Consider the following 27,501-nt stretch of genomic DNA (forward strand, 5'->3'; position numbering starts at 1 on the left):
TTTTCTTCACAAAAAAAAATGTCAACTCAAACATTACATAACGCACGAGCTCCTATATATTTTGGATGTTACATTGCCTATATATTATAACAAAATGACATTTTGGATGTTACATTGCGTATATATTATAACAAAATGACCATGACTTTCTTTAAATTCACCATACCTTCGTGCATAAAAAAACATTAAAAATTTAAAACTATTACCAAAACTTCTACGGACACAATTAATACATTAAATTTCTTTTCCGGCGGTCAACCAAAATTTTCACGGCACATTAAATTTAATTTGCTGCAGGTTCCAGAAGTTTGTCAACCATTGATTTGCCCTTGCGGAATCGGACGGCTGGTATGAATATCGGAAGGCCCTTTGTTACCGAGCTTTACGTTCTGATATGGCGATGATTTTGCAAAAACGTTCAGGACGTGTGTCAAAATTTGATTGTATCGAAGTAAATTATACGGAAACTGCTTTCACCGCAAAAGCGGTCCGAAATGCATCAAGTGGTTTATGGTTTCGCTGCGGCGGTTTTGGTGAATTAACTCGCACGGTTCAACCGTTGAAATTATATATTCAACATTTTTCCATGGTTTTAAAGCATAATTTTCCTCTGAAACCGGGTAGCTACAATGCTTATATTGTAGTTTTAAATTTTATAGATCTCTTGTCTTAGATTTTGCAATCTGGATGGACCTCTTCACCCATCGAAACGAAAAGAAAATAATAAGCTAACAGAATTCTGCATGGATCGGACAAAGGTATAAAATTATTTAACATAGTAATAGCGGCAAGACAAGATTGATATGGGTGGTAACTCATCATCTTTAATGTCGAAATATGCTCACACGTCGGATAACCTAACCTTAATGTGCAGCATACACACACACAGCTTACAAAAATTCGAAATCAAAATCACCGTCGTTGTTCTATCCATCACAAAAACACACAATCTCAATCTCTTCTTCTTATGACGAAGCATGGGTCAGAGAGTGTACCACTTACAATCGAAATACAGAGCCTAGTAATACTGACAAACAGAACATGAGGTGAGGTGTAATTGACTAGACAGAGACAGGGACAGAGGATTTAATGAAAGCGGAAGGCACCCGCATGACGGGAACAGAATGAAGAGGATGATCCATTTCGCATGACAGCTTCAGGACCTCGGACAGATCAACCGGATGTTCAGCATGAGGAAGCCATTCAAAATGGAGTAGTCTACCTAGGCGGTAGAATGGCCCGTTTTCCGTCACCGGCCGGAAAATCGTCCGGCTCCGGCCACCGGCAATCCCTCCGCCCTCAGCCACCCTCCCTAGCTCCGCCACCCTCCTTCTCGGCCACCCTCCCCTGACAATCCTGACATTCCCTGACAAAATATCCGATGGGGGCCGGCAATCCTGACATCGCGTCCGAGCTGGAGAGTTATTGCCATTGGAAATTCGAAATTACGATCCCGCGGGCTGCTCACTCACCTTCCTCCTCGACTCGGCGCCTCCCGCTCTGCAATTCCTAAACTCTGCAGCTCGCCACCCAGGTACAATTCGGATGAACCTCCGACTCTGAAAACCCCACACCAGCTACATTACTGGTATTGTTATTGCTGATCGAAGACGGGTGAATCAGAAGAAGTAGCGGATTGAAATCTAATCGATTACAGAATGGAAGACGCGAGTGGAAGAAGGATATTAGTTGCAGTGGACGAAAGTGAAGAGAGCATGTATGCTTTAAAGTGGGTTGTTGATTATCTACATCTTGATTCCACCGACACTCTCATCTTGTGCCATTCCAAGCGCCTTCTCGGAGCTTATGAAGGGCTCGGAGGTCCTGGTATGTAAGGAATTGTTCTAATTATTTAGTTATTTTATGATTTTGTTTGTGAACAGAGTAATTCTTTTGTATTTCTAGCATTACCTAGATTCTGCTTGTGCCGGTTTGCCCCTTTATGCAATTTCACTTTCTTCTGTGGCTGTGGCGCGGGCAAATGCTGGCTTTCAAAGTGCCTCGTTGCTTAATGTAGCGAGGGTTTGGTTGATTTATTTAAGCACCTCTTGGCTGACGCTAGATTGATCAGAGAAAGAGGATCAAAGCCAACCTGGTTCAATTCATTTAAATACTTGTTAGGGTTTATACCTTGACTATGATTCATCATAGGATTTTTATCTTATCCATGTTAAGGTGTTAGTTTCATTTTTTTGGTTGCTAATATGCCTGGCTGACAATACCACAAAGGAATCCCCTGGGATTTTGATCTCGTGCTTGCAGTGAACAGTTCCAAGCTCACCAACTAAACTATTTAGTAATATTAACTTCTAAACATTATATAATAAAAAATTTGTTAGTCAAACTCTAAGAGTGATAGAGGACCAATCTTCAAACAGGGAAAGTGTTACAGTGTTGTATTCAGTTAATTAACATTTCTACTCATTTTACTGGAAAGTGTTCTCTTCAATTAATTAACCTTTCTACTTATTTTACTGAAATTTATGTGATTATTGTATTCATTTTTAATATCTGTTCTAGTTTTCTACCTACATGAAAACTTTGATGTAACCAATTTCTGTAGTGTTTTCATTGTTGCGAACTTCTCAACCATGTTCTCAATCATGTTCCTGTTCCCATTCGTATAAACGGCTGCCATGGTGTCAATGAGGAAAACAATCAAATATTTCCTTATAAGAATAACCCCACCCTAAACCAGGTCAACTCCTGCAAATTCCTCTTTACAGACTCTACACTAAGTAGAGTTACAGTAACTTCATGGTGAATGTAATGTTAACTTGCCTCATTTATAAGGGTAAAAGAGTGGGTTTAGTTCTTATTAAGTTTTAGGTTTAAATTTGATGGGAAAGAATCGAAGATGTAAATTATTTTTGGGGTTAAACTATTTAGGAGTATCTATCCCAACTTTACTGGTAATGAAATCCTCTGATGATAACATCCTACTGTGAGTAAATAGTTCTTCATTCCATAGATAACTGACCTGAAACTAAACTCAAAATAATGAAAAAAAAAAGGCAAGCAAAAACACTTTACTCATTTATTTAAATGCATCTGGAAGCTAGAAAATTGTCATCTAAGGCCAGGAATGATAAATAAATGCATCTGGAAGCTACAGAAAATTGTCATCTAAGGCCAGGAATGATTCTTTTGGTTCTACAATTATATTCGTGTTGTTCTTATTATTTTATTCATTGTTTTGTGACTGTGATGAGAGCAGGCTTTGTACTTACACCGGAAGTTGTAATAGCTTTGGAGAAACATCAAGACCATGTTGCCGAGGCCGTCATGCAGAAGGCGAGGGATATCTGCAGCGGGACTCCGGTGCGTTTTCTGTACATTTTATATCAATTTAATGGGTTCTTAAGAAAAAAAACATAAAGGAGGGTATGCAATCATTGCAGTGAAAGATTAATTTGAAGAAAATACTATGGAAGAAAGCATCCAAGGTTAAAGGTGTTCTGGTCATTGTGTTTTGCAGGCGAAAGTGGAGGAGAAGATTGTAAAAGGAGATGCGAGAGATGCACTGTGTGATGCAGTGAAGAAGGTGGGGGCAGATTTTCTCGTCATTGGCAGCCATGGTTATGGCACTTTCAAAAGGCATGTCTGCAAACACCATCAAGTTATTATCAGCTACTGTTTGTTTGCAAAGCTAGGGGATCTTGGTGGTGCATGGTAGGGGATTTTGGGTGGAAAGTGTTCAATAAGATTTGATGTTTTTTACTGGGTTCAATTTCCATAAATGATAGGTTTCAAGTCATTTAAATTTTGAAGAAATTTGATTCTTTTCTAGATTAGTAAAAAGTGACAAATTAGATTTCCTTGTGTAATTAGATTAGGAGAGTGCAATTCTTGTGTATGGATAGCTGTTTTTGTTTTTGATTTTTTACAAGTGGGGAGCTGTTTTTTAATATGTATGTTTTCTCCTTTTGTTCTTTATGTTTTCATGGTGGATCCTTGATGTTCTAATTATAAGGTGTTTTGGGAGCATGATTGCAGAGCATTTTTGGGAAGCGTCAGCGACTATTGTGCCCACCATGCAAAGTGTGCTGTAATGATCATAAAGAAGCCTCACAGCTGATCTGCAATTTAGCTCCTGGAACACTCTGTTTTGGCTCTGCTTTGGAGAGTATAAACCATCCAAGGCATTTTGATGGTCTCCCTGTAAAGAATAAATCGGTTATCTCTTTTTCTTTCGTTATTTCAAGGCTTTGGACAGAGACCATAATTTCATTTTCGAATCCAATACCAGATTTTCTTCAAATAATAACAGGGTTTTGTAATTACACCTACATGCTTCGTTTTTCATTCAGTGTGACATTGGGCTGTTTGTATCATCGTCAGCTGCTAATGGGATTTTCTTCAGAATCCTTTATCCCTAACTCTTGTAGTTGTCCAGGTCAGAAAAACAAGACAAGCCCAATTATGGGTTTTGTAACATCAATAGAAAACTCTTCAATTATGTATCTCCCCACCAATAATAAAATCGTGCAATTTTTAGATAAAGAATAACATAATGACCAAATGTGCAGTTTTCATATTCATAAAGAAAAAAGAAATCCTTATTTGTCATAGAAGATGATCCATGCAACTAGATTAACACAAGCAAATTCCATGCCATGACTACTTTTGAGAAAAATATCAACCTATTTGTGACTACTACTAAAAATATTTCAAAATATTTTGTGGAAGATAAATCCCTACCATCCATGGAATAATTATTGATAATTAAATTTAAATTTTGGAAGCCCTATTCCAAAACAAACATGCCTATAGACATAATTAATGGGTAACAAAATGAATTTTCAAATTACCTTTCCATATATATATATATATATATATATATATAATTTCATAAAATTAATCACTATATTGTATCATATATTAAATAAATATCTCAAATTTCACATTCTTGCATTTATATTTTATTTTTCGTTATTTTTAATTTTGACAAGAAAATTAACCACAAGATAACTTTACATATTATGACGTTCATATTTCCTCTTATTTTATATTTACATTTTATTTTCATATTTCCTTGCTTTCCATTTTTAATAAGGGAATCTAATTTTATTTAATTAATCTCTTTTGAAACAAATTAAAATACTTTTACTATATATATATATATATATATATATATATATATATATATATATATATATATGAGAGTTGCAATCAAACTATTTAATATATTAATACATAATTTTTTAAACAAATTCCCTGAAAATTATAAAGTTCTTAAAGATTTCAACAAAATTATTATATTCTAGAATTAATTTTAGGGTTTTAGCAATAGAGGCCATTTGATTTATACATAACTTAATATATTGTCTTATCAAAACACCATCTTACAAAACATATGAATTTGAAAGATTATTGGATCTATATCTATGGAGGGTATTTTGTTTGCTTCCAACCTTTGACAAGAGATTGGTTCAAATATGCTTCCATCACTAAGAGATTGGTTCAAATGTGCTTCCTTGTCACTATTATTTGGTCAATTCCAATAAAACCAATAAAACTAATAAAGGGATTTTCTCTCCTCCCAAGGCTGATGCACTTCAAACATTTGGTGGATGGTTGAGTTTTGACTTCATCCTTCTTTTTGCTTGGTTTTTTCCTTTATCTAGCTTTCAGGCCGACTCTGTTGTATTGCTGGATTTATTTCCATTCACTGATGTTTTTGACATTGTTTCTTCAAGATATGTCACGCAGGACCATGCTAGTCCATCCATTTCACCTTCTCAGCGACTCCTTGATAATTTTTTGACATTTTGATTCTTGATCGCCCTCGGCACACCTTTCCAATTCGTGGACATTTTTATAATGGAGGATGATATTGGGCTCACAATTCATAGAAACAAGACTATGTAACTCCTCTTTAATCTAATTAATGAAGGATGTCTGTTTTTTTTCTTTCGAAAAAAAAAAAAACTTCATTAATTCCTCATATCCCAACTCTTGTTTCAATTCTAGAAATTCTAACATCGAACACTCATTTTCTCTTCAACTACCTTTAATGTCTCAATGCCACTGTCCTTCCTAATTTCCAACTACTTTTAAACTTTTCAATATATGTCGTTGTGTTAATTTTGTCTTTGCATCGTCTACAGGACGCCTTATTTTGTCTCGCACTAATCTTTCTTCCGTCCCTCTCATTTCCTCTCATACAAAGAAAGTCATTCTTGGACTTTATCACAATAACTTGCACTTTTGTGAATTCCTTTACAAAAGTTAAAATTTTCACAAACCACTTGAAAAACTACAAAAAAAACTATAGCATCTCAAATTTCATGCCTTTTAGAAACTTCATATCCAACGAAGTAGAACAACAAAGAATGTAGGAGAATTGAGCTCCAAATTGTTATATGCATAAAACCACAAACTTTCAACCATATCATCTTACTAAAATAAGATGACAAAATTAAAATGAATTCAAACTGGTCACAATGTATATGAGAATATATAGAGACTCTAAATTATTAATATCTCATTAACCATCTTCCACCAATTAAGCTTTTGCAAAAACAAAAAACTCACAATGTACAAAGTAAAACAACAAATAATGTTAAGAAAGTTCAGTTCCAAATTGCTACATGTATAAAATCATATGCTTTAGACCATGTCACTTACCGAAATTAAAATATATTCGTAACTTGTGAATGTATATGAAATTGCATAATGATTCTGAATTATTAATACGACATCAACCATCTTCCAAAAAAATTTGAGTTTGTGCAAAAGAGAAAAAATCTATTAATTTTTAATGTATACCAGAGTGCATAATGATTTTGGATTATTCTATGGTATTACCCATTTTCCAAAAAATTTAGCCTTTCTAAAAATGAAAACAAATCCAAATTAAAAAAAAAAAAATAATAACACAAATTAATATATTTATATACTCAGAAAACATCTCTTTTGTTTAAAGATTTCATTATTCATATAATAGATTTAATACAAAAGCATATAATAAGAATAGTACGTTAAACATTAATAATCTCACATATTAGAGCAGAACGTATCAACAAAAAATATTCACCTTTGCAAAACTAATTAATAGCACAACAAACCGTCCAAATCAATGAAAATAATATAGTAAAATATTTTATGTATTTTTTCTGACCTGGACAACTACAAGAGTTAGGGATAAAGGATTCTGAAGAAAATCCCATTAGCAGCTGACGATGATACAAACAGCCCAATGTCACACTGAATGAAAAACGAAGCATGTAGGTGTAATTACAAAACCCTGTTATTATTTGAAGAAAATCTGGTATTGGATTCGAAAATGAAATTATGGTCTCTGTCCAAAGCCTTGAAATAACGAAAGAAAAAGAGATAACCGATTTATTCTTTACAGGGAGACCATCAAAATGCCTTGGATGGTTTATACTCTCCAAAGCAGAGCCAAAACAGAGTGTTCCAGGAGCTAAATTGCAGATCAGCTGTGAGGCTTCTTTATGATCATTACAGCACACTTTGCATGGTGGGCACAATAGTCGCTGACGCTTCCCAAAAATGCTCTGCAATCATGCTCCCAAAACACCTTATAATTAGAACATCAAGGATCCACCATGAAAACATAAAGAACAAAAGGAGAAAACATACATATTAAAAAACAGCTCCCCACTTGTAAAAAATCAAAAACAAAAACAGCTATCCATACACAAGAATTGCACTCTCCTAATCTAATTACACAAGGAAATCTAATTTGTCACTTTTTACTAATCTAGAAAAGAATCAAATTTCTTCAAAATTTAAATGACTTGAAACCTATCATTTATGGAAATTGAACCTAGTAAAAAACATCAAATCTTATTGAACACTTTCCACCCAAAATCCCCTACCATGCACCACCAAGATCCCCTAGCTTTGCAAACAAACAGTAGTTGATAATAACTTGATGGTGTTTGCAGACATGCCTTTTGAAAGTGCCATAACCATGGCTGCCAATGACGAGAAAATCTGCCCCCACCTTCTTCACTGCATCACACAGTGCATCTCTTGCATCTCTCGCATCTCCTTTTACAATCTTCTCCTCCACTTTCGCCTGCAAAACACAATGACCAGAACACCTTTAACCTTGGATGCTTTCTTCCATAGTATTTTCTTCAAATTAATCTTTCACTGCAATGATTGCATACCCTCCTTTATGTTTTTTTTCTTAAGAACCCATTAAATTGATATAAAATGTACAGAAAACGCACCGGAGTCCCGCTGCAGATATCCCTCGCCTTCTGCATGACGGCCTCGGCAACATGGTCTTGATGTTTCTCCAAAGCTATTACAACTTCCGGTGTAAGTACAAAGCCTGCTCTCATCACAGTCACAAAACAATGAATAAAATAATAAGAACAACACGAATATAACTGTAGAACCAAAAGAATCATTCCTGGCCTTAGATGACAATTTTCTGTAGCTTCCAGATGCATTTATTTATCATTCCTGGCCTTAGATGACAATTTTCTAGCTTCCAGATGCATTTAAATAAATGAGTAAAGTGTTTTTGCTTGCCTTTTTTTTTTCATTATTTTGAGTTTAGTTTCAGGTCAGTTATCTATGGAATGAAGAACTATTTACTCACAGTAGGATGTTATCATCAGAGGATTTCATTACCAGTAAAGTTGGGATAGATACTCCTAAATAGTTTAACCCCAAAAATAATTTACATCTTCGATTCTTTCCCATCAAATTTAAACCTAAAACTTAATAAGAACTAAACCCACTCTTTTACCCTTATAAATGAGGCAAGTTAACATTACATTCACCATGAAGTTACCGTAACTCTGCTTAGTGTAGAGTCTGTAAAGAGGAATTTGCAGGAGTTGACCCGGTTTAGGGTGGGGTTATTCTTATAAGGAAATATTTGATTGTTTTTCTCATTGACACCATGGCAGCCGTTTATACGAATGGGAACAGGAACATGATTGAGAACATGGTTGAGAAGTTCGCAACAATGAAAACACTACAGAAATTGGTTACATCAAAGTTTTCATGTAGGTAGAAAACTAGAACAGATATTAAAAATGAATACAATAATCACATAAATTTCAGTAAAATAAGTAGAAAGGTTAATTAATTGAAGAGAACACTTTCCAGTAAAATGAGTAGAAATGTTAATTAACTGAATACAACACTGTAACACTTTCCCTGTTTGAAGATTGGTCCTCTATCACTCTTAGAGTTTGACTAACAAATTTTTTATTATATAATGTTTAGAAGTTAATATTACTAAATAGTTTAGTTGGTGAGCTTGGAACTGTTCACTGCAAGCACGAGATCAAAATCCCAGGGGATTCCTTTGTGGTATTATCAGCCAGGCATATTAGCAACCAAAAAAATGAAACTAACACCTTAACATGGATAAGATAAAAATCCTATGATGAATCATAGTCAAGGTATAAACCCTAACAAGTATTTAAATGAATTGAACCAGGTTGGCTTTGATCCTCTTTCTCTGATCAATCTAGCGTCAGCCAAGAGGTGCTTAAATAAATCAACCAAACCCTCGCTACATTAAGCAACGAGGCACTTTGAAAGCCAGCAGTTGCCCGCGCCACAGCCACAGAAGAAAGTGAAATTGCAGAAAGGGGCAAACCGGCACAAGCAGAATCTAGGTAACGCTAGAAATACAAAAGAATTACTCTGTTCACAAACAAAATCATAAAATAACTAAATAATTAGAACAATTCCTTACATACCAGGACCTCCGAGCCCTTCATAAGCTCCGAGAAGGCGCTTGGAATGGCACAAGATGAGAGTGTCGGTGGAATCAAGATGTAGATAATCAACAGCCCACTTTAAAGCATACATGCTCTCTTCGCTTTCGTCCACTGCAACTAATATCCTTCTTCCACTCGCGTCTTCCATTCTGTAATCGATTAGATTTCAATCCGCTACTTCTTCTGATTCACCCGTCTTCGATCAGCAATAACAATACCAGTAATGTAGCTGGTGTGGGGTTTTCAGAGTCGGAGGTTCATCCGAATTGTACCTGGTGGCGAGCTGCAGAGTTTGGCGAGCTGCAGAGTTTAGGAATTGCAGAGCGGGAGGCGCCGAGTCGAGGAGGAAGGTGAGTGAGCAGCCCGCGGGATCGTAATTTCGAATTTCCAATGGCAATAACTCTCCAGCTCGGACGCGATGTCAGGATTGCCGGCCCCCATCGGATCTTTTGTCAGGGAATGTCAGGATTGTCAGGGGAGGGTGGCCGAGAAGGAGGGTGGCTGAGGGCGGAGGAATTGCCGGGGTCGGAGTCGGACGATTTTTCGACCGGTGACGGAAAACAGGCCATTCTACCGCCTAGATAGACTACTCCATTCAAAATGTACCTACTCCATTCAAAATGATGGAGCAACTTGGCCACCCAGAGGTTAACAGTGGCAAGGCCCAGAGCCTTCCCCGGGCACACACGACGACCAGCACCAAAAGGAGCAAGCCTCAGATCGTTACCCCTCACATCCACGTCTTCCCCGCCTTCCGACACCACAAACCTCTCCGGACGGAACTCATGAGGTGATTCCTAAATGTTGGGGTCGTGAGTAATCGACCACATATTCACCATGGCGGTCGTGCCCGCCGGAACACACATTCCGTTGATGTTGACATCTTCAGTTGAGAGCCGCGCCCATGATAGCAGCGGTCCAGGCGGATGCATTCGCAGCGCTTCCTTTACCACAGCTTGGAGGTACGGCAGCTTAGGGATATCCGAATCATTCACGCTGCGGTCTCGCCCCACTACAGCGTCCAACTCTGCCTGAGCTTTCTTCTGGGCATCTGGATTCAGCACCAGTTCTGCCATGGCCCACTCCGTCAGCAGAGCCGTCGTGTCTGTGCCACGAAAAATCATCTCCTGCATACATAACATTACATAAATTAGAACCAAACTTAGTTAATGCCCCTCCCCAAAGGCAAGGGCAAGCAAACTCACCTCATTCATAAGTTTCGGTGTGAAAACACTAAACTAAAATACGGAGAGATAGATCAGATGAGAGTGTGGTGAAAAAACTAAACTAAAACACAGAGATACATAGAAGATGAGAGTGTGAAAAAACTAATAGTACGGACCCAGAGAACAGCGATCATATCCTCCTCGTCTAGCTTATCTTCTCCATGCAACGACAGCAGAACGTCAACAAAATCGGATTGATCACCCGTTTCGCTCTTCCGCTCTGCACGTCGGTGCTCTTCGATGATATTTCTAACGAAAGCTCTCACACGCGGCACAAGGCGGGCGCAACGAGCATGGATTCGAAGAGGGTCCATCGGTCGCAGCCATGGTAGATGATCCGCCCAGTTGAACGCTCCCAACAGCTCGAAACCCTCATCCACCATCTCCCGCACCTCCTTCACTTCTTCACAAGCAGAAGTACATGACATATCGAACCTCCTTCCAAACACGCTGCCCATGATATTGTTCAGCGCAGCTCCTTGCAGGTGTCGTCGAACCCTAACAACACCGCTGGACTGACATTCCTTCTGAATATCAAGAAGCATTCCGAGAGCATCGGCCTGGCGACCAGGCTCGTGAGCAGCGATTCTGCGCGGAGCGAAAAGATGCGCGGAAGAAATTCTCCTGAGCAGCCTCCAGTAGTCCCCATTGGGCGCAAAGCCAATGGCCCGCCCAAACAATAACTGCTGCGCAGATTGCTTGAGGGGTCTGTTGGCGAAATGAGGAGAGTTGAGCAGCTCCCGGGCCACTTCAGGATCCGATGTAATAACGGCGGGCGTGGAGCCTAAGCTAAAGGCCATAAGCTTCTTGGCGCCATGAAGATGAGCCAGATATTCGAGCTTGCGGTGACCAAGACCGATGCTCATGTCTAGCAGAACTTCCGATGATGGGCCATCCTTTGGGACCAGGAATGGGTACGGCGCCCGACCTCCTGCGTCTCCCCGCCCACGCACAGCCTCCCGGGATCAACCAGGAGGCCAAAACAGCAGATACAGCAGCAATAAGCAGTGCAATATAAAGATGCCACTGACGCCACCCACAAACATCGTCGGAGTCCAACGACAAACGACTGCAACCATTTCTAAAGAGGAGGAAATAGAGCCACCACCCGCCTCCTGCAGAGCTCCCGCGATTCTCCATCTCAGAAATGGATGGCAAATACAAAAACTAAGCAGCAGCAAGAAGCCAGAGATATGAGCGCATAGAATGTGGAGGGGTTGAAGCGGATTTATAGCTCCAAGGGTTCGATTCCACGGGAAGAGAGGGAAAAGCCGGTAACCGTAAAAGGCAGATCCCGAAAGATTTATTAAGTCGATAGCATTCATCCGTTGGAATTCGAAGTGGACGCACATGCACTTGGTTCAAACATTTATTAAGTCGATACCATTCATCCATTGGAATTCGAAGTGGACGCACATGCACTTGGTTAATGCAATTGGTTCAATTTTGGGAAGATTTTGGTGATTTGAGTTTTTAGGATGGATTTTGAATGTCTCAGCCGTTTTTTCTTTTTTCTCTGGCCTTAACCTTTTTGCAAACATTAAAAAAAAAATTCAAAAACTCACTGGCAAATTTTTGGAAAACAAAAACATTAGATTCAGACACAAAATAATTGGGTAGATTACAAAGTTCAAATTTATTCTTTCCGCAAATGTCAACTAGATTTCTTACAGAATGGAAAAAAACTGAGTGTCTACCAAGGCGGAGTTCCTCCCCGGAAGGCCAGAAGATGTCAGAGAGACAAAAAAAATTCAAAAAATCCGGTAGAGACAATATTTGAATTTGATGGTGGAAATGGATTCAGCACCATCAAAAACTCCTAGGGCACCTAAAATTTTGATCTTTAACCACTGTAAAAAACTTGCATTTACAAAAAACTTTGCTGGATTTTCTAAAAATATGGCCTGAATTTCCATGAATTTCAGGGCAAAAAAGCCCCCTAAAAGTAAATGTTGAAAATTAATAATTAAATGAAATTATGATTAAATAAATTTTATCATCTATATAATCTTCTTTTCATTAATAAATTATAATTACTTTGATTAATCATATATTTTCTTTTCTAATACTTCAATATTTTTGTCTTTTCTACTTTTAATATGTACACACGGGTAATATATAAAAAGTTAAAAAAAAAAACAAATTTTATTAAAGTGTTAAGAAATGAGGAGTAAATTTTATTATATACAAAAATACATTAGTGAATCAATATAGTACACTATGTACTATGTTTAGCGAATCAATATAGTACACTATATACTATGTTGCCAACTAAATTTCTGACAGAATGAAAAAAACTAACGTTGAAAAATAGTAAGTAAACAAATTTATGATTAAATAAATTTTATCATGTATATATTTTTCTTTTCATTAATAAATTATAATTAATTTGATTAATCATATATTTTCTTTTCTCATCTTTAAATATTTTTTATCTTTTCTATTTTTAGTATCTATACATAAGTAATATTAAAAGTTGGAAAAAAAGAAATAGTAAATTTTATTACAGCCTTAAGAAAAAAGAATAAATTTTATTATATACACAAATACATGAGAATAAATTTTATTATACACAAAAATACATTACTGAATCAATTTAGTACACTCTATATTAAACAATCAACATATTACACATGTACTATGTGCAGATTTGAGTGCACTCTTTATTTTTACGAACAAGGGGAAATGGTAGAGTAAATTTTATTATATAAAATAATATATTATCAAATCAATGTAATAATATTTATAAATATATTAAATTGATAAATATTTCAATAAATTATTTTAATTATATAAACATTAAGTGTAAACAATATTTTAGTATTATTAAGAGAATGTTTTACTTTTAATTGTTTTTTAAATATCAATGTGGATTTTATTTAGTAATAATTAATAATATTTATAAGGAGAGATATTTTGTTTCAAAGAGAAAAAAAAAAAGATTTGAACTTTTTAATTTAATTGTTAATAATTATCTATAAAATATTCTTATTAATAATTAGGGATAAAAACTAAGGGGCCATCTACCGAGACGGAGTTCCTCCCCGAATCTAGGTAAAAAAAAATTCAAAAAATCTTGTAGAGACACTGTTTGAATCATGTTTTTTTATTGTGGAAACCTTTGGGCAACCTAAAATTTTGAAGTCCCAGAATCTAGGTAAAAAAATTCAAAAAATCTTGTAGAGACAGTATTTGAATCATGTTTTTTTATCGTGGAAACGTTTGGGGCACCTAAAATTTTGAAGCTCAACCACTGTAACTTGCATTTACAAAAAACCTTATTTTCTCAAAATATGGCCGGAATTTCCATGACTTTCAAGGCAAAAAAGCACTGCTAAAAGGTGAAAATTAGTAGTTAAACAAAATTATGATTAAATAAATTTTATCATCTATATGATTTTCTTTTCATTAATAAATTATAATTACTTTGATTAATCATATATTTTCTTTTCTAATCTTTAAATAGTTTTATCTTTCCTATTTTTAATATGTATACATGGGTAATATAGAAAATTGAAAGAAAAAAAAAAAAAGAGCAAATTTTATTAGGGTGTTAAGAAATGGGAGTAAATTTTATTATATACAGAAACACATTAGTGAATCAATACAGTACGATATGTACTATGTTTAGTGAATCAACATAGTACACTATGTACTACCTGGTCAACTAGATTTCTGACAGAATGAAAAAAACTAAACGTTAAAAAATAATAAGTAAACAAAATTATGATTAAATAAATTTTATCATCTATATAATTTTCTTTTCATTAATAAATTATAATTAATTTGATTAATCATATATTTTCCTCTCTAATTTTTAAATATTTTTATCTTTTCTATTTTTAATATGTATACATAGATAGTATTAAAAATTGAAAAAAAGAAATAGCAAATTTTATTACAATGTTAAGAAAAAAGAGAGTAAATTTTATTATACACAAAAATACATGAAAGTAAATTTTATTATATACAAAAATACATTAGTGAATCATTTTAGTACACTATGTACTATAACATAGTACACTAAGTACTATGTTTCCCAGATTTGAGTGCACTCTTTATTTTTACTAAGCAGGAGAAATTGTAGAGTAAATTTTATTCTATAAAATAATATATTATCAAATCAATGTAATAATATTTATAAATATATTAAATTGATAAATATTTTAATTATATAAATATTAAGTGTAAACAATATTTTAACATTATTACGAGAATGATTTACTTTTAATTGTTTTTTAAATATTAAGATGGATTTTATTCAGTAAAAATTAATAATATCTATATGGAGAGATAGTTTTGTTCAAAAAAAAAATTTGAAATTTGAAAAATTAATTGTTAATAATTATCTACAAAATATTCTTATTTAATAATTAAAGATAAAAACTAAAATTTATATCAAATACTTATTTTGAGGATTATATTTTTTACTTTTTCAACATATTATTAATAAATAAATGTTTTATGATATAAATTTATATATTACATTAAATTAAAATATAGTAAAAAAATACAACTATAAAAGATTAATGTTATTGTTATTTCCCTTCCAAGTTAATTGTCTCTCAAAATAACAAATTCATATAAAGTTTTTGTAATTTCATTTTCAACGTGAAGAGATCTCCTGTATCATAAATAGGTTAGTTTTCCATAAGCTTCATCTAAATGTAAATTTTTACACGTTAATTATAATTTTGAACATGTTCACCACGACCATGATGGAATAATGTTGTCTAGATTTCCTTGGAAAACATGTGAAGAAATCCATGGAAATGACCTCCCATTTCCACTCTGGAATTGGAATCCACATTATCAATCTGCCTGTGTGCTTACATTTTGCTTCTACCTGTTGACGATCCAAGCATCTAGCCACAAACTCTGCCACTTCCTTCTTTAGATTCAACCAATAATAAAACGTTTTCATTGTTTTCAATGTCTTCTGGTATCTTGGGTGCCCTGAGTACGGTTTTGCATGGAATTCTCGCAAGATAGTCTTCTTGAGCTCACTTTCATTCAGAACATAGATCTTGTCCCTAAATCTGACCAAACCATCCATTGTGAAATGATAGTCAACATCCTTATTACTTGTGCCATGTTGTAACCTCTGCCTAAGATCCATGTACCTTTCATCCTATTGTCCTTCCTATGGGATCTGATCCTGTAAATATGTCCCATAATAACTCATAGTTGTTATATGATTCACCTACACTCTCCTACTAAGAACATCTACAACCCTGTTTTCCTATCCCTTAATGTATCGGATCTTAAAATCAGACTCACTAATCATGGCCAACCATCTAGCTTGCCTGAAATTCATATTCGGTTGGTGAAACAGATACCTCAATCCACCGTGATCGCTCATTAATACAAACCTCCTGCCAAGAAGATAGTGCCTCCACATCTTCAATGCATGACTAATCGTTCCCAACTCAAGATCATGAGTCAAATATTTATGCTCGTGCTCATTCAACTTCTGTGACTCATAACACACTACATGTCCTTCCTATATTAAGACTCCAACAATTCCTCTCTTGCAGGCATTTGTACACACCGCAAACTCCTTGTCTGGATTTTCAATCTTTAGAATTGGAGTGTTTGTCAACAATTGCTTTAATTGCTGAAATCTTGCTGCACATTCCTCGGTCCATTCAAATATCTTACCTTGCCTTTGCAGTGACGTAATAGGATATGTAATCCAAGAGAAGTTCCAGATGAACATCCTATAATAACCTACTAGATCCATAAATGATCTTACCTCGTCCATGTTTCTAGGAACGGGTCACTCCATGATCGCTCTTATCTTTTCTGAATCCAATGTTATGCCTTCCTTGGAAACAACATGTCCCAAGTAATGTACTTTTGTGTTAAATAAATTGCATTTACTAAGCTTTGCATGCAACTAATGCTCTCTTAGCAATTTCAACATTGTTGCTAAGTGTTCGACATGCTCTTCCTCATTCTTAGAATATATCAATATATCATCAATGAGCACAATGAAAAACTTGGCCAGATAAGGATGAAACACACTATTCATCAAGCACATGAATGTAGTTTGAGAATTAGTCAAACCAAATGGAACTACAATAAACTCACAATGCCCATACCTAGTGTTATAGGCCATTTTGTCGCATCTGGTCAATAGGCCTTCAAACAGGATCAATTCACATCCTTCAACATATTATCATAGTTCTTGCATAAAGCCCTAAGCATGAATCTCCCTTATCCCTGAGTTTTTCCCCTTGAATCCTTCATTTCAGTGATTTTAAGGACCAGGGAACCCTGCATAACTGAGAAATTGTGTTGCAGTGCGGTCTCTCCTTCTCTCAAGGTGTTGTGCAGTGCACCCTCCAAAACTATGGGGGTGCAATGATTATAGAAATTCGGGAAGAAATAATAAAAAATCTGGAGCTTCGTCTTCTAGAAGCTTCTGGAGGTTGTTTCAACCACTTACCTTGGATAAAAATTTGAATCTGTCTTATTCCACCTTGGAGAAATCACCATCTTATCCCTTGCGCTATCCTCCCATCACATTTTGATCTCAAGCCTAGATTGGTAAGTGGATAAGAATTCATGAGCTACCTCTCCTTCCTATATATTTACCTCATTCCACAAGGATTTGGTTGGTTGTTGTTTGATTTTGGGGAGTGATTCTACCCTTATGTTGATGATGTGGGAGATATCTTTACATTCATTAGGGTGATTAGAGGTACAATTTGTGACAATGAAATGACAAGTGAACTTGGAGGGGCGCTTTTTCAGGATCAAAACCTTCTTCTTTTTTGTAACTCACTCCATTTCTATTAATGCAAAGAGTTCTTTGTTTTCCTATATACGATGTTATGGTGTCATATATTTCACTACCTTGTTGATCTATTGAATAAAGTGATTATATGATGCTACATATATTTTTTGGATCGTTTGATTGTGTTATCTCACTGTGTAGGTTCTAATAATAACAATCGAAGCTAGGATTGGAGCATTCAAGATAAGGAAGGAGCGAAGCATACGACAAATTCCAGGTAGGCTTCATCTCGTTATCTATTTGCTTTAAGGAAAATATTAGTCCCTTCGTCTTTTTGTTGTTTTAGGTGACCCCACCAGGCATAGGGAAGATACTTTTATCCGCAGTCGTAGATTTTTCATAACAAATTGGCAAACACTCCATCACCGCTCTTATATTTTCCGAACCCACTAATATGCCTTCCTAGGAAATAACAAGTCCCAAGTAATGAACCTCTGTCTGAAAAAAATTGCATTTTCTAATCTTGACATACGTTTGATTCTCCCCTTAGCAATCCCAACACTCTTGCCAAGTGTTCGACACTCTCTTCCTCATTCTTAGAATATTTCAATATATCATCAATGAACACAATGGAAAACTTGTCTAGATAAGGATGAAACACATTATTCATCAAGCACATGAAAGTAGTTGGAGCTTTAGTCAAACCAAATAGAACTATAACAAACTGATAAATCCCATACCTTGTCCGTAAATTAGTCTTGTAAATGTCCTCTTCTTTAATGTGTACCTGATGATATATGGATCTCAAGTCAATCTTCGAGAACACTGTTGCTTGTTTCAACTATTCGAACAAGTCATCAATCCTCAACAATGGATACCTCTTCTTGATGGTCACCTTGTTTAACTTCCTGTAACCAATGCATAGCCTAAGAGTACCATCCTTCTTATTCACAAAAAACACTGATGCACCCCAAGGCGATACACTTGGCCTGATGTATCCCTTGTCAAGCATTTCCTTCAACTACAACTTGAACTATAATAACTCTAGTGTGCTCGTCCCTTATGGTGCCTTTGATGTTGGTGTTTCCCCTTGTACCAAAGTTCACTTCTCTACGAGGTGACAGCTCTGAAATCTCTGCTGAAAACACATCTTGAAACGGATGCAAGATCGGGTACCTCTTCATAACTTCTGCATTCTCTACATCCTTACCTTTATCACTAAAAATATGCATTGCAATTAACACACACTGTTTTCTACGATTGCATTTTCCTACATAACTGTCACCATTCTAACTGATGTAGCTTTCTTCCTACCCTGCAAGATTCTTTGTTCTCCATTGTCATTCAAGAATTCAATAGCTTTGTCATAACAATCCAACATAGTCATGTGAAGATACAACCAGTCCATACCCAAAATCATACTATATGATCCCAACAATAGTACATTCAAATGTTCTAAAGTAGGCATACCATTCAACTTGAATGTACAAGCTCTTACCAAATGACGAACTCTCTTCTTTGTACTTGTAGCCGAATGCACTAACCAAGATTCGGCATGCACTTCTTTATTCAAACCTCACTTATCCACCAGGTCAGGACTTACATAACTATAATTAGATCCAAGGTCAATCAAAATAGAAACAACTTGATCCCAAATCTTACCATCCATCTTGATAATAGATTAATGGTGATTCCCTGCCTATTATCCAGCGATGCATAAATCCGTGGAATGCTCTGCCCAACATCCCCAACTGTCTACGCATCCTATGCACTATAAATCTAAGGCCTACCACCTTGATTTTGCGGACAATCTCTCTTGAGATGATCCTTACCACATGTCAAACATTATAACCTTCTCTTACCATCACCGTTATTCTGTTGTTCTCTAGGTTGAGGTCAATAAACTTCTTGTAAGGTGATAAATTTTCTTTCACTCCTACATCCGAAGGTCTTGGTTGTTTTGGCTGCCATTTGCCTTTAGATTTCTCTTTCCCTTTCCAACCTTACAGAGACTCTGTCTTGCGCATTTATTTCTCACAACAGTGCTTCAGTTTTGCAATGACTTCTTCAAGTGACTGAGGTTCATCATACTCAATCCGATCTTTAAACGCTAATGGTAATCCATTGAAAAAAATCTGAACTTTGGCTTTTTCATCCTTAAGATATGATACATACCTCAACAAATCCAGGAACTTAGTCGTATACTCCTCATCTATCATCGATCCCATCTTTAGCTCACATAGATCCTTGGATTTTTTATTGTAGTACCTCCCGTGACAAGTACTTCTTCCTAAAATATCTCTTTAACTCATGCCAACTCAACTCTTTTGTCCTGATGTCTCTAACCCGCTTCACATCTTCCCACCACATTTCTGCTTTCCCTTTAGGCTGAAGATACATGTTCTGGCCTTCATGTTCTCCATGTAATCATGCAACTCAACTCAAAGAACTTCTTCATATTGAGTAGCCATGCCTCTGCATCCTCCGACTTCTTCAAATACCCATTAAAGGTAGGTGGCTTTTCTTTCTTGAACTCATCCCATAAATATCCCTGGTCACTCCTCCTAAGGATGATAGCAATGATGGCCATGATACCTGTCTGAACTAGAACTAGAGTAAAGCTTATGTCCACTGCATTACCTATCAGGCGTATCCAAGAACTTGTCATCTCTGTGTGACATGTTCCCACCATGAGACCTGCTACCATAGGCTCAATTAGTCATGTTGCCCTATCCATGAGTGATCCTAAGTGGTCTGTCTATCTGCAAGTCTGACAAGATCTGATGGATGACTACATTAACCTCTGCTTGTTTCTCCTGTGCCTGAATGATTATGTCATTATCTGCTTTGATACTTCTTATTTCTTCTTTCAAACTTCTCAATGTGTCTCTTAAGTCAGAAGAGTGCCCACCACCATGCTGATCATATGATACATAGGGAGAGTCTTGTGAATTTTAGTCTACCATCTTTCTAGTCCTCTTTGATTTTCTTCCTTCAAGTATACCATGTCAACTTAAACCAAAACATAACATAATCAATATACCTCAGTATAGTTCAGGGGAGGATATCTCATCTACAAGATCAACTAGATTAGCTCAATACATGTATAAACATAATCATAGCATTATATAAAAATCGTCTCAACCATCATCCAATTAGCATGCATGACTATACCAACCACATACCATGACCTCATGCACGACAACTATAACCATGTCAATGTATGTATAATGACGTATAGACACTGACATGCATAACAGGTGCATAACTGACAAGAACTCACAACATATACATCCAACAACAACACCATCTACTTTCACATGGCGAAACAACTGTAACCATGCCTACACAACAAGCACATAAACCACAAGAATAAAGAACACATATGCAACTGACATGTATGCATAACCAACACATTCGGCCCATCCAATCCAAGGGGTGAACCTAGCTCTTATATGACTCTGTAACAGCCTCCTCCCACATTTACCCAAGCTAACCGATCCACTAGGGTAAACATGTGACAAAGAGTTACATGATGTGATTCAACTCTGCATGTACAATTAAGGAAGTGGAACCGACGAAACAAAACAATCTAACCTTTCTCGTAAGCTATATAATCTTTAGGAGACAACCAACCCTTCCAAGTTCCCAACCCCTAAGACAACAACTCATTTTTTTGAGCTAGACCCCTAGTCGCTCCCGTGACAATCCATGCATGCGACTGAGAGCCTCTAGTCACTCCCAGAATAAGGCATGCATGTGACTGTGACCTTCTTTAGGCAATTCTGAGCCAACAACCCCAGATTTTGTGCCACTTTTTTAGGGCCAGGTCTCAGGCCTCTGCTTAGAACTTCATGAAACTTCCAGAAATGATAAATAACAATTAATTAAAGCTACTAATGCGAACATTGGTACAAGGCCTTGACTTGACCCCTACTATCCATTATAAACATTTTGTCAAACATATCACAAACATGTCATCTACAGGTCATAACCACATATTTGAGTATAGGGGTCTCATACTTATCTGAGAATCGTCAAGAAGAATTTATGCCTTATCACAATAACTACATTATCATTTATTAGGTCATACATTCATTATTCATTCCTTTCCTAATCAAAACATAATGAAAGCCATGACTAAGATCTATCATAAAACCATGCCTATAACCAGAAAAATAGCAATGATAGAACAACTATTAAAACCACATATTAACAAGTACATTTACACATGAAATACCAAAGGAAAATGATTTCTTATTAATGTATGTATAAGCCAACCAAGGCAGGAACTTCCAAGAACCACCCCACCATAGATTAGGTTGAACCAAATCTTTCTTTCAACTAATCACCCCCATGCCATATTCCAAGCATGAATGTGGGACTCACAACAGAACCAATCAAGGCTTCCTCGAGCTTTATTGTATAACCACCGAGGGATTCCTAGGCCGGAAACCATCATCAATACAATTAGGCTTTAACGCAATCCCATTGGATCATTGGGCCCTAAAAATGCATGGATGCCTCTGAATCTTTAAACCTAAACCGTGAGGAATTTGTCTATCTCCACCTCTAGGATTTAACATATTTCCCGCCATTCACGAGTCAAGGATTCCTAGGCCAAATGACGTTCCACCATCTAGGATTTATTGTATATCTTACCATTCACCGGTTGAGGATTCCTAGGCCTAACGAGGTCATACACAATCAAACTTCACCATAATCCACCTTCACCGGCCTAGGGATTCGTAGGCTTGTGTTTCTCCCCTTGCACTACCCCACTCAGTTTCGAAAACCATCGAGCAATCCAGCTCGACCAAAACAAGAGAACCCAATCACACCATGGCTATCCAGAAATGGAAAAGCAAGGTTAAAAACCACTGTCACACCTGGAAAAACCCATGCCAAAGATAAGAAGAGAACCAAAACACACATGCATGTACCATGCATGCGAAAACTAGCAAGGAAACCATACATGCCACTCGATACCTACAAGTAATGTCGCTCTTCCTTTCTTCATCTTTACTTCCCTTTTCTTTCTTGTCTTTCCTTTACCTTCCTTCCTCCAATGCTAGAGTGCTCTAAGAATTCTCTAAGTGCCCAAGAGTATGAGTGCTCTAAGAATTCTCTAAGTGCCCAAGAGTATGAGAAAGTAAAGAAAATAGAGAGAGATCTCCAAAACTGAACCGACTGAAGGTTGTGAATTGATCCTCCGAAGAATTTTTATCAATGAGACCTCTATTTTCTTCATTTTCCATTATTTTCCCTCATTTTCCTCCTCACATGCAACCTGTGACCTTTCACCTTCATTTTCTCCTCATTTCCCTTATATTCATAAATAAAATGTCAATTAATGCCACTTTTCCTTTGCAAACACTTTGTCATTGCCTTTGCCAATTTCCCTAGCTATAATAAACCAAATGAACACCCACACTAGGATGTTTTGCTCAACATTAAGCTTGGATTATGTGCCCCATGACCTTTGTTATTATTTTGCCTTTATTTACTTTATTTCATGGATTTTTGACAAGGGATGTTACATATTGTTAAAGGCTCGACTATAGTAGTTCTAGCTTGGCCTTGGGACATTAAAGGGGCATTTTGGGCATAGCCCACCATAGATAAAATTTTTGAAAGTATAGACCTATACCAAATAAATAAAATACTTTATTGTCCACATGACATAATATAATATCATATGAACTTTTAAAAGAGATAAAGTAATTAAAAGTATAAAAAAAATGTGAGTAAGATTTTTAAACCTTATAGTAACTTTTCAAAAACATTTCAACATAGGATATATATATATATATATATATATATATATATATATATATATATATATATATATATAAAGTAATAGTAAAAAAAATGTGAGTAAGATTTTTAAACCTTATAGTAACTTTTCAAAAACATTTCAACATAGGATATATATATATATATATATATAGAGAGAGAGAGAGAGAGAGAGAGAGAGAGAGAGAGAGAAATATTCAATGTTCAAAAAAATAAAAATAAAAATAAAAATAAAACAAGTGAAAGTTAAAAGAAAAATAAAAAATATCAAGTTATTATCAAAATAATATATTATCAAATCAATATAATAATATTTATAAATATATTAAATTGATAAATATTTTAATAAATTATTTTAATTATATAAATATTAAATGTAAACAATATTTTAACATTATTACGAGAATGATTTACTTTTAATTGTTTTTTAAATATTAAGATGCATTTTATTCAGTAAAAATTAATAATATTTATATGGAGAGATATTTTTGTTCAAAAAAAAAAATTGAAATTTGAAAAATCAATTGTTAATAATTATTCTTATTTAATAATTAAAGATAAAAACTAAAATTTGCATCAAATACTTATCTTGAGGATTATATTTTTTACTTTTCCAACATATTATTAATAAATAAATGTTTTTTGATATAAATTTATATATTACATTAAATTAAAATATAGTAAAAAAATACAACTATAAAAGATTAATGTCATTGTTATTTCCCTTCCAAGTTAATTGTCTCTCAAAATAACAAATTCATATAAAGTTTTTATAATTTCATTTTCAACTTGAAGAGATCTCTTGTATCATAAATAGGTTAGTTTTCCATAAGCTTCATCTAAATGTAAATTTTTACACGTTAATTATAATTTTGAACATGTCCACCACGACCATGATGGAATAATGTTGTCTAGATTTCCTTGGAAAACATGTGAAGAAATCCATGGAAATGACCTCCCATTTCCACTCTGGAATCGGAATCCACTGTAGTAATCCGCCTGTGTGCTTACATTTTTCTTTTACCTGTTGACGATCGAAGCATCTAGCCAAAAACTCCGCCACTTCCTTCTTTAGATTCAACCAATACTAAAACGTTTTCACTATTGTCAATGTCTTCTGGTATCTTGGGTGCCTTGAGTACGGTTTTGCATGGAATTCTCGCACGATAGTCTTCTTGAGCTCACTTTCATTCAGAACATAGATCTTGTCCCTAAATCTGACCAAACCATCCATTGTGAAATGATAGTCAACATCCTAATTACTTGTGCCATGTTGTAACCTCTGCCTAAGATCCATGTACCTGTCATCGTGTTGTCCTTCCTGTGAGATCTGATCCTGTAAATATGTCCCATAATAACTCATAGTTGTTATATGATTCACCTACACTCTCCTACTAAGAACATCTAACCCTGTTTTCCTATCCCTTAATGTATCGGATCTTAAAATCAGACTAACTAATCATGGCCAGATACCTCAATCCACCGTGATTGCTCATTAATACAAACCTCCTACAAAGAAGATAGTGCCTCCACATCTTCAATGCATGACCAATCGTTGCCAACTCAAGATCATGAGTCAAATATTTATGCTCGTGCTCATTCAACTTCTGTGACTCATAACACACTACATGTCCTTCCTATATTAAGACTCCACCAATTCCTCTCTTGCAGGCATTTGTACACGCCGCAAACTCCTTGTCTGGATTTTCAATCTTTAGAACTGGAGTGTTTGTCAACAATTGCTCTAATTGCTCAAATCTTGCTGCACATTCCTCGGTCCATTCAAATATCTCACCTTGCCTTTGTAGTGACGTAATAGGATATGTAATCCAAGAGAAGTTCCAGATGAACATCCTATAATAACTTACTAGATCCATAAATGATCTTACCTCGTCCATGTTTCTAGGAACGGGTCACTCCATGATCGCTCTTATCTTTTCTGAATCCATTGTTATGCCTTCCTTGGAAACAACATGTCCCAAGTAATGTACTTTTGTGTTAAATAAATTTCATTTACTAAGCTTTGCATGCAACTAATGCTCTCTTAGCAATTTCAACATTGTTGCTAAGTGTTCGACATGCTCTTCCTCATTCTTGGTATATATCAATATATCATCAATGAGCACAATGGAAAACTTGGCCAGATAAGGATGAAACACACTATTCATCAATCACATGAATGTAGTTGGAGAATTAGTCAAACCAAATGGAACTACAATAAACTCACAATGCCCATACCTAGTGTTATAGGCCATTTTGTCGCATTTGGTCAATAGGCCTTCAAACAGGATCAATTCACATCCTTCAACATATTATCATAGTTCTTGCGTAAAGCCCTAAGCATGAATATCCCTAATCCCTGAGTTTTTCCCCTTGAATCCTTCATTTCAGTGATTTTAAGGACCAGGGAACCCTGCATAACAGAGAAATTGTGTTGCAGTGCGGTCTCTCCTTCCCTCAAGGTGTTGTGCAGTGCACCCTCCAAAACTATGGGGGTGCGATGATAATAGAAATTCGAGAAAAAATAATAAAAAATTTGGAGCTTCATCTTCTAGAAGTTTCCGGAGGTTGTTTCAACCACTTACCTTGGATAACAATTTGAATCCTATCTTATTCCACATTAGAGAAATCACCATCTTATCCCTTGCGCTATCCTCCCATCACATTTTGATCTCAAGCCTAGATTGGTAAGTGGATAAGAATTCATGAGCTACCTCTCCTTCCTATATATTTACCTCATTCCACAAGGATTTGGTTGGTTGTTGTTCGATTTTGGGGAGTGATTCTACCCTTATGTTGATGATGTGGGAGATATCTTTACATTCATTAGGGTGATTAGAGGTGCAATTTGTGACAATGAAATGACAAGTGAACTTGGAGGGGCGCTTTTACAGGATCAAAACCTTCTTCTTTTTGTAACTCACTCCATTTCTATTAATGCAAAGAGTTCTTTGTTTTCCTATATATGATGTTATGGTGTCATATATTTCACTACCATGTTGATCTATTGAATAAAGTGATTATATGATGCTACATATATTTTTTGGATCGTTTGATTGTGTTATCTCATTGTGTAGGTTCTAATAATAACAATCGAAGCTAGGATTGGAGCATTCAAGATAAGGAAGGAGCGAAGCATACGACAAATTCCAGGTAGGCTTCATCTCGTTATCTATTTTCTTTAAGGAAAACATTAGTCCCTTCATCTTTTTGTTGTTTTAGGTGACCCCACCAGGCATAGGGAAGATACTTTTATCCGCAGTCGTAGATTTTTCATAACAAATTGGCAAACACTCCGTCACCACTCTTATATTTTTCGAACCCACTAATATGCCTTCCTAGGAAATAACAAGTCCCAAGTAATGAACCTCTGTCTGAAAAAAAATTGCATTTTCTAATCTTGACATACGTTTGATTCTCCCCTTAGCAATCCCAACACTCTTGCTAAGTGTTCGACATTCTCTTCCTCATTCTTAGAATATTTCAATATATCATCAATGAACACAATGGAAAACTTGTCTAGATAAGGATGAAACACATTATTCATCAAGCACATGAAAGTATCTGGAGCTTTAGTCAAACCAAATAGAACTATAACAAACTGATAAATCCCATACCTTGTCCGTAAATCGGTCTTGTAGATGTCCTCTTCTTTAATGTGTACCTGATGATATCCGGATCTCAAGTCAATCTTCGAGAACATTGTTGCTTGTTTCAACTATTCGAACAAGTCATAAATCCTCAACAATGGATACCTGTTCTTGATGGTCACCTTGTTTAACTTCCTGTAACCAATGCATAGCCTAAGAGTACCATCCTTCTTATTCACAAACAACACTGATGCACCCCAAGGCGATACACTTGGCCTGATGTATCCCTTGTCAAGCATTTCCTTCAACTACAACTTGAACTCTAATAACTCTAGTGTGCTCGTCCCTTATGGTGCCTTTGATGTTGGTGTTTCCCCTTGTACCAAAGTTCACTTCTCTACGAGGTGACAGCTCTGAAATATCTG

The 27,501-nt window shown here is 35.7% G+C and overlaps 2 protein-coding genes, 1 long non-coding RNA gene and 1 pseudogene across 3 annotated transcripts; 1 reads left to right on the plus strand and 3 right to left on the minus strand.

Moving 5' to 3' along the window:
- Window positions 1-1,061: 1,061 nt before the first annotated feature.
- Window positions 1,062-27,501, minus strand: part of LOC149177835 (cytochrome P450 78A4-like) — a 58,462-nt pseudogene continuing 32,022 nt past the window's right edge.
- LOC149177836 (universal stress protein PHOS34-like) lies at window positions 1,601-4,379 on the plus strand. Its single transcript, XM_089420222.1, has 4 exons — window positions 1,601-1,827; window positions 3,218-3,321; window positions 3,479-3,597; window positions 3,997-4,379. The coding sequence occupies exons 1-4, from the start codon at window positions 1,659-1,661 to the stop codon at window positions 4,076-4,078; spliced, it is 474 nt and encodes a 157-aa protein (XP_089276348.1). The 5' UTR covers window positions 1,601-1,658; the 3' UTR covers window positions 4,079-4,379.
- Window positions 7,079-8,005, minus strand: LOC149177837 (uncharacterized). Its single transcript, XR_016258141.1, has 2 exons — window positions 7,923-8,005; window positions 7,079-7,523 (listed from the first exon to the last, which is right to left on the minus strand). It is a non-coding gene; the product is annotated as an uncharacterized LOC149177837 (long non-coding RNA).
- Window positions 8,009-9,982, minus strand: LOC149177838 (uncharacterized; the record flags this gene model as incomplete). Its single annotated transcript, XM_089420224.1, has 3 exons — window positions 9,702-9,982; window positions 8,208-8,311; window positions 8,009-8,050 (listed from the first exon to the last, which is right to left on the minus strand). Coding segments are annotated over exons 1-3 (315 nt in total), but the record flags the coding sequence as incomplete, so codon positions are not given.

Source organism: Pinus tabuliformis, chromosome 4_1 (genome assembly GCF_031772625.1).
Source record: "Pinus tabuliformis cultivar Carrire ecotype Pingquan chromosome 4_1, CPIR1, whole genome shotgun sequence".
In the NCBI taxonomy this organism is placed as follows: Eukaryota; Viridiplantae; Streptophyta; class Pinopsida; order Pinales; family Pinaceae; genus Pinus; species Pinus tabuliformis.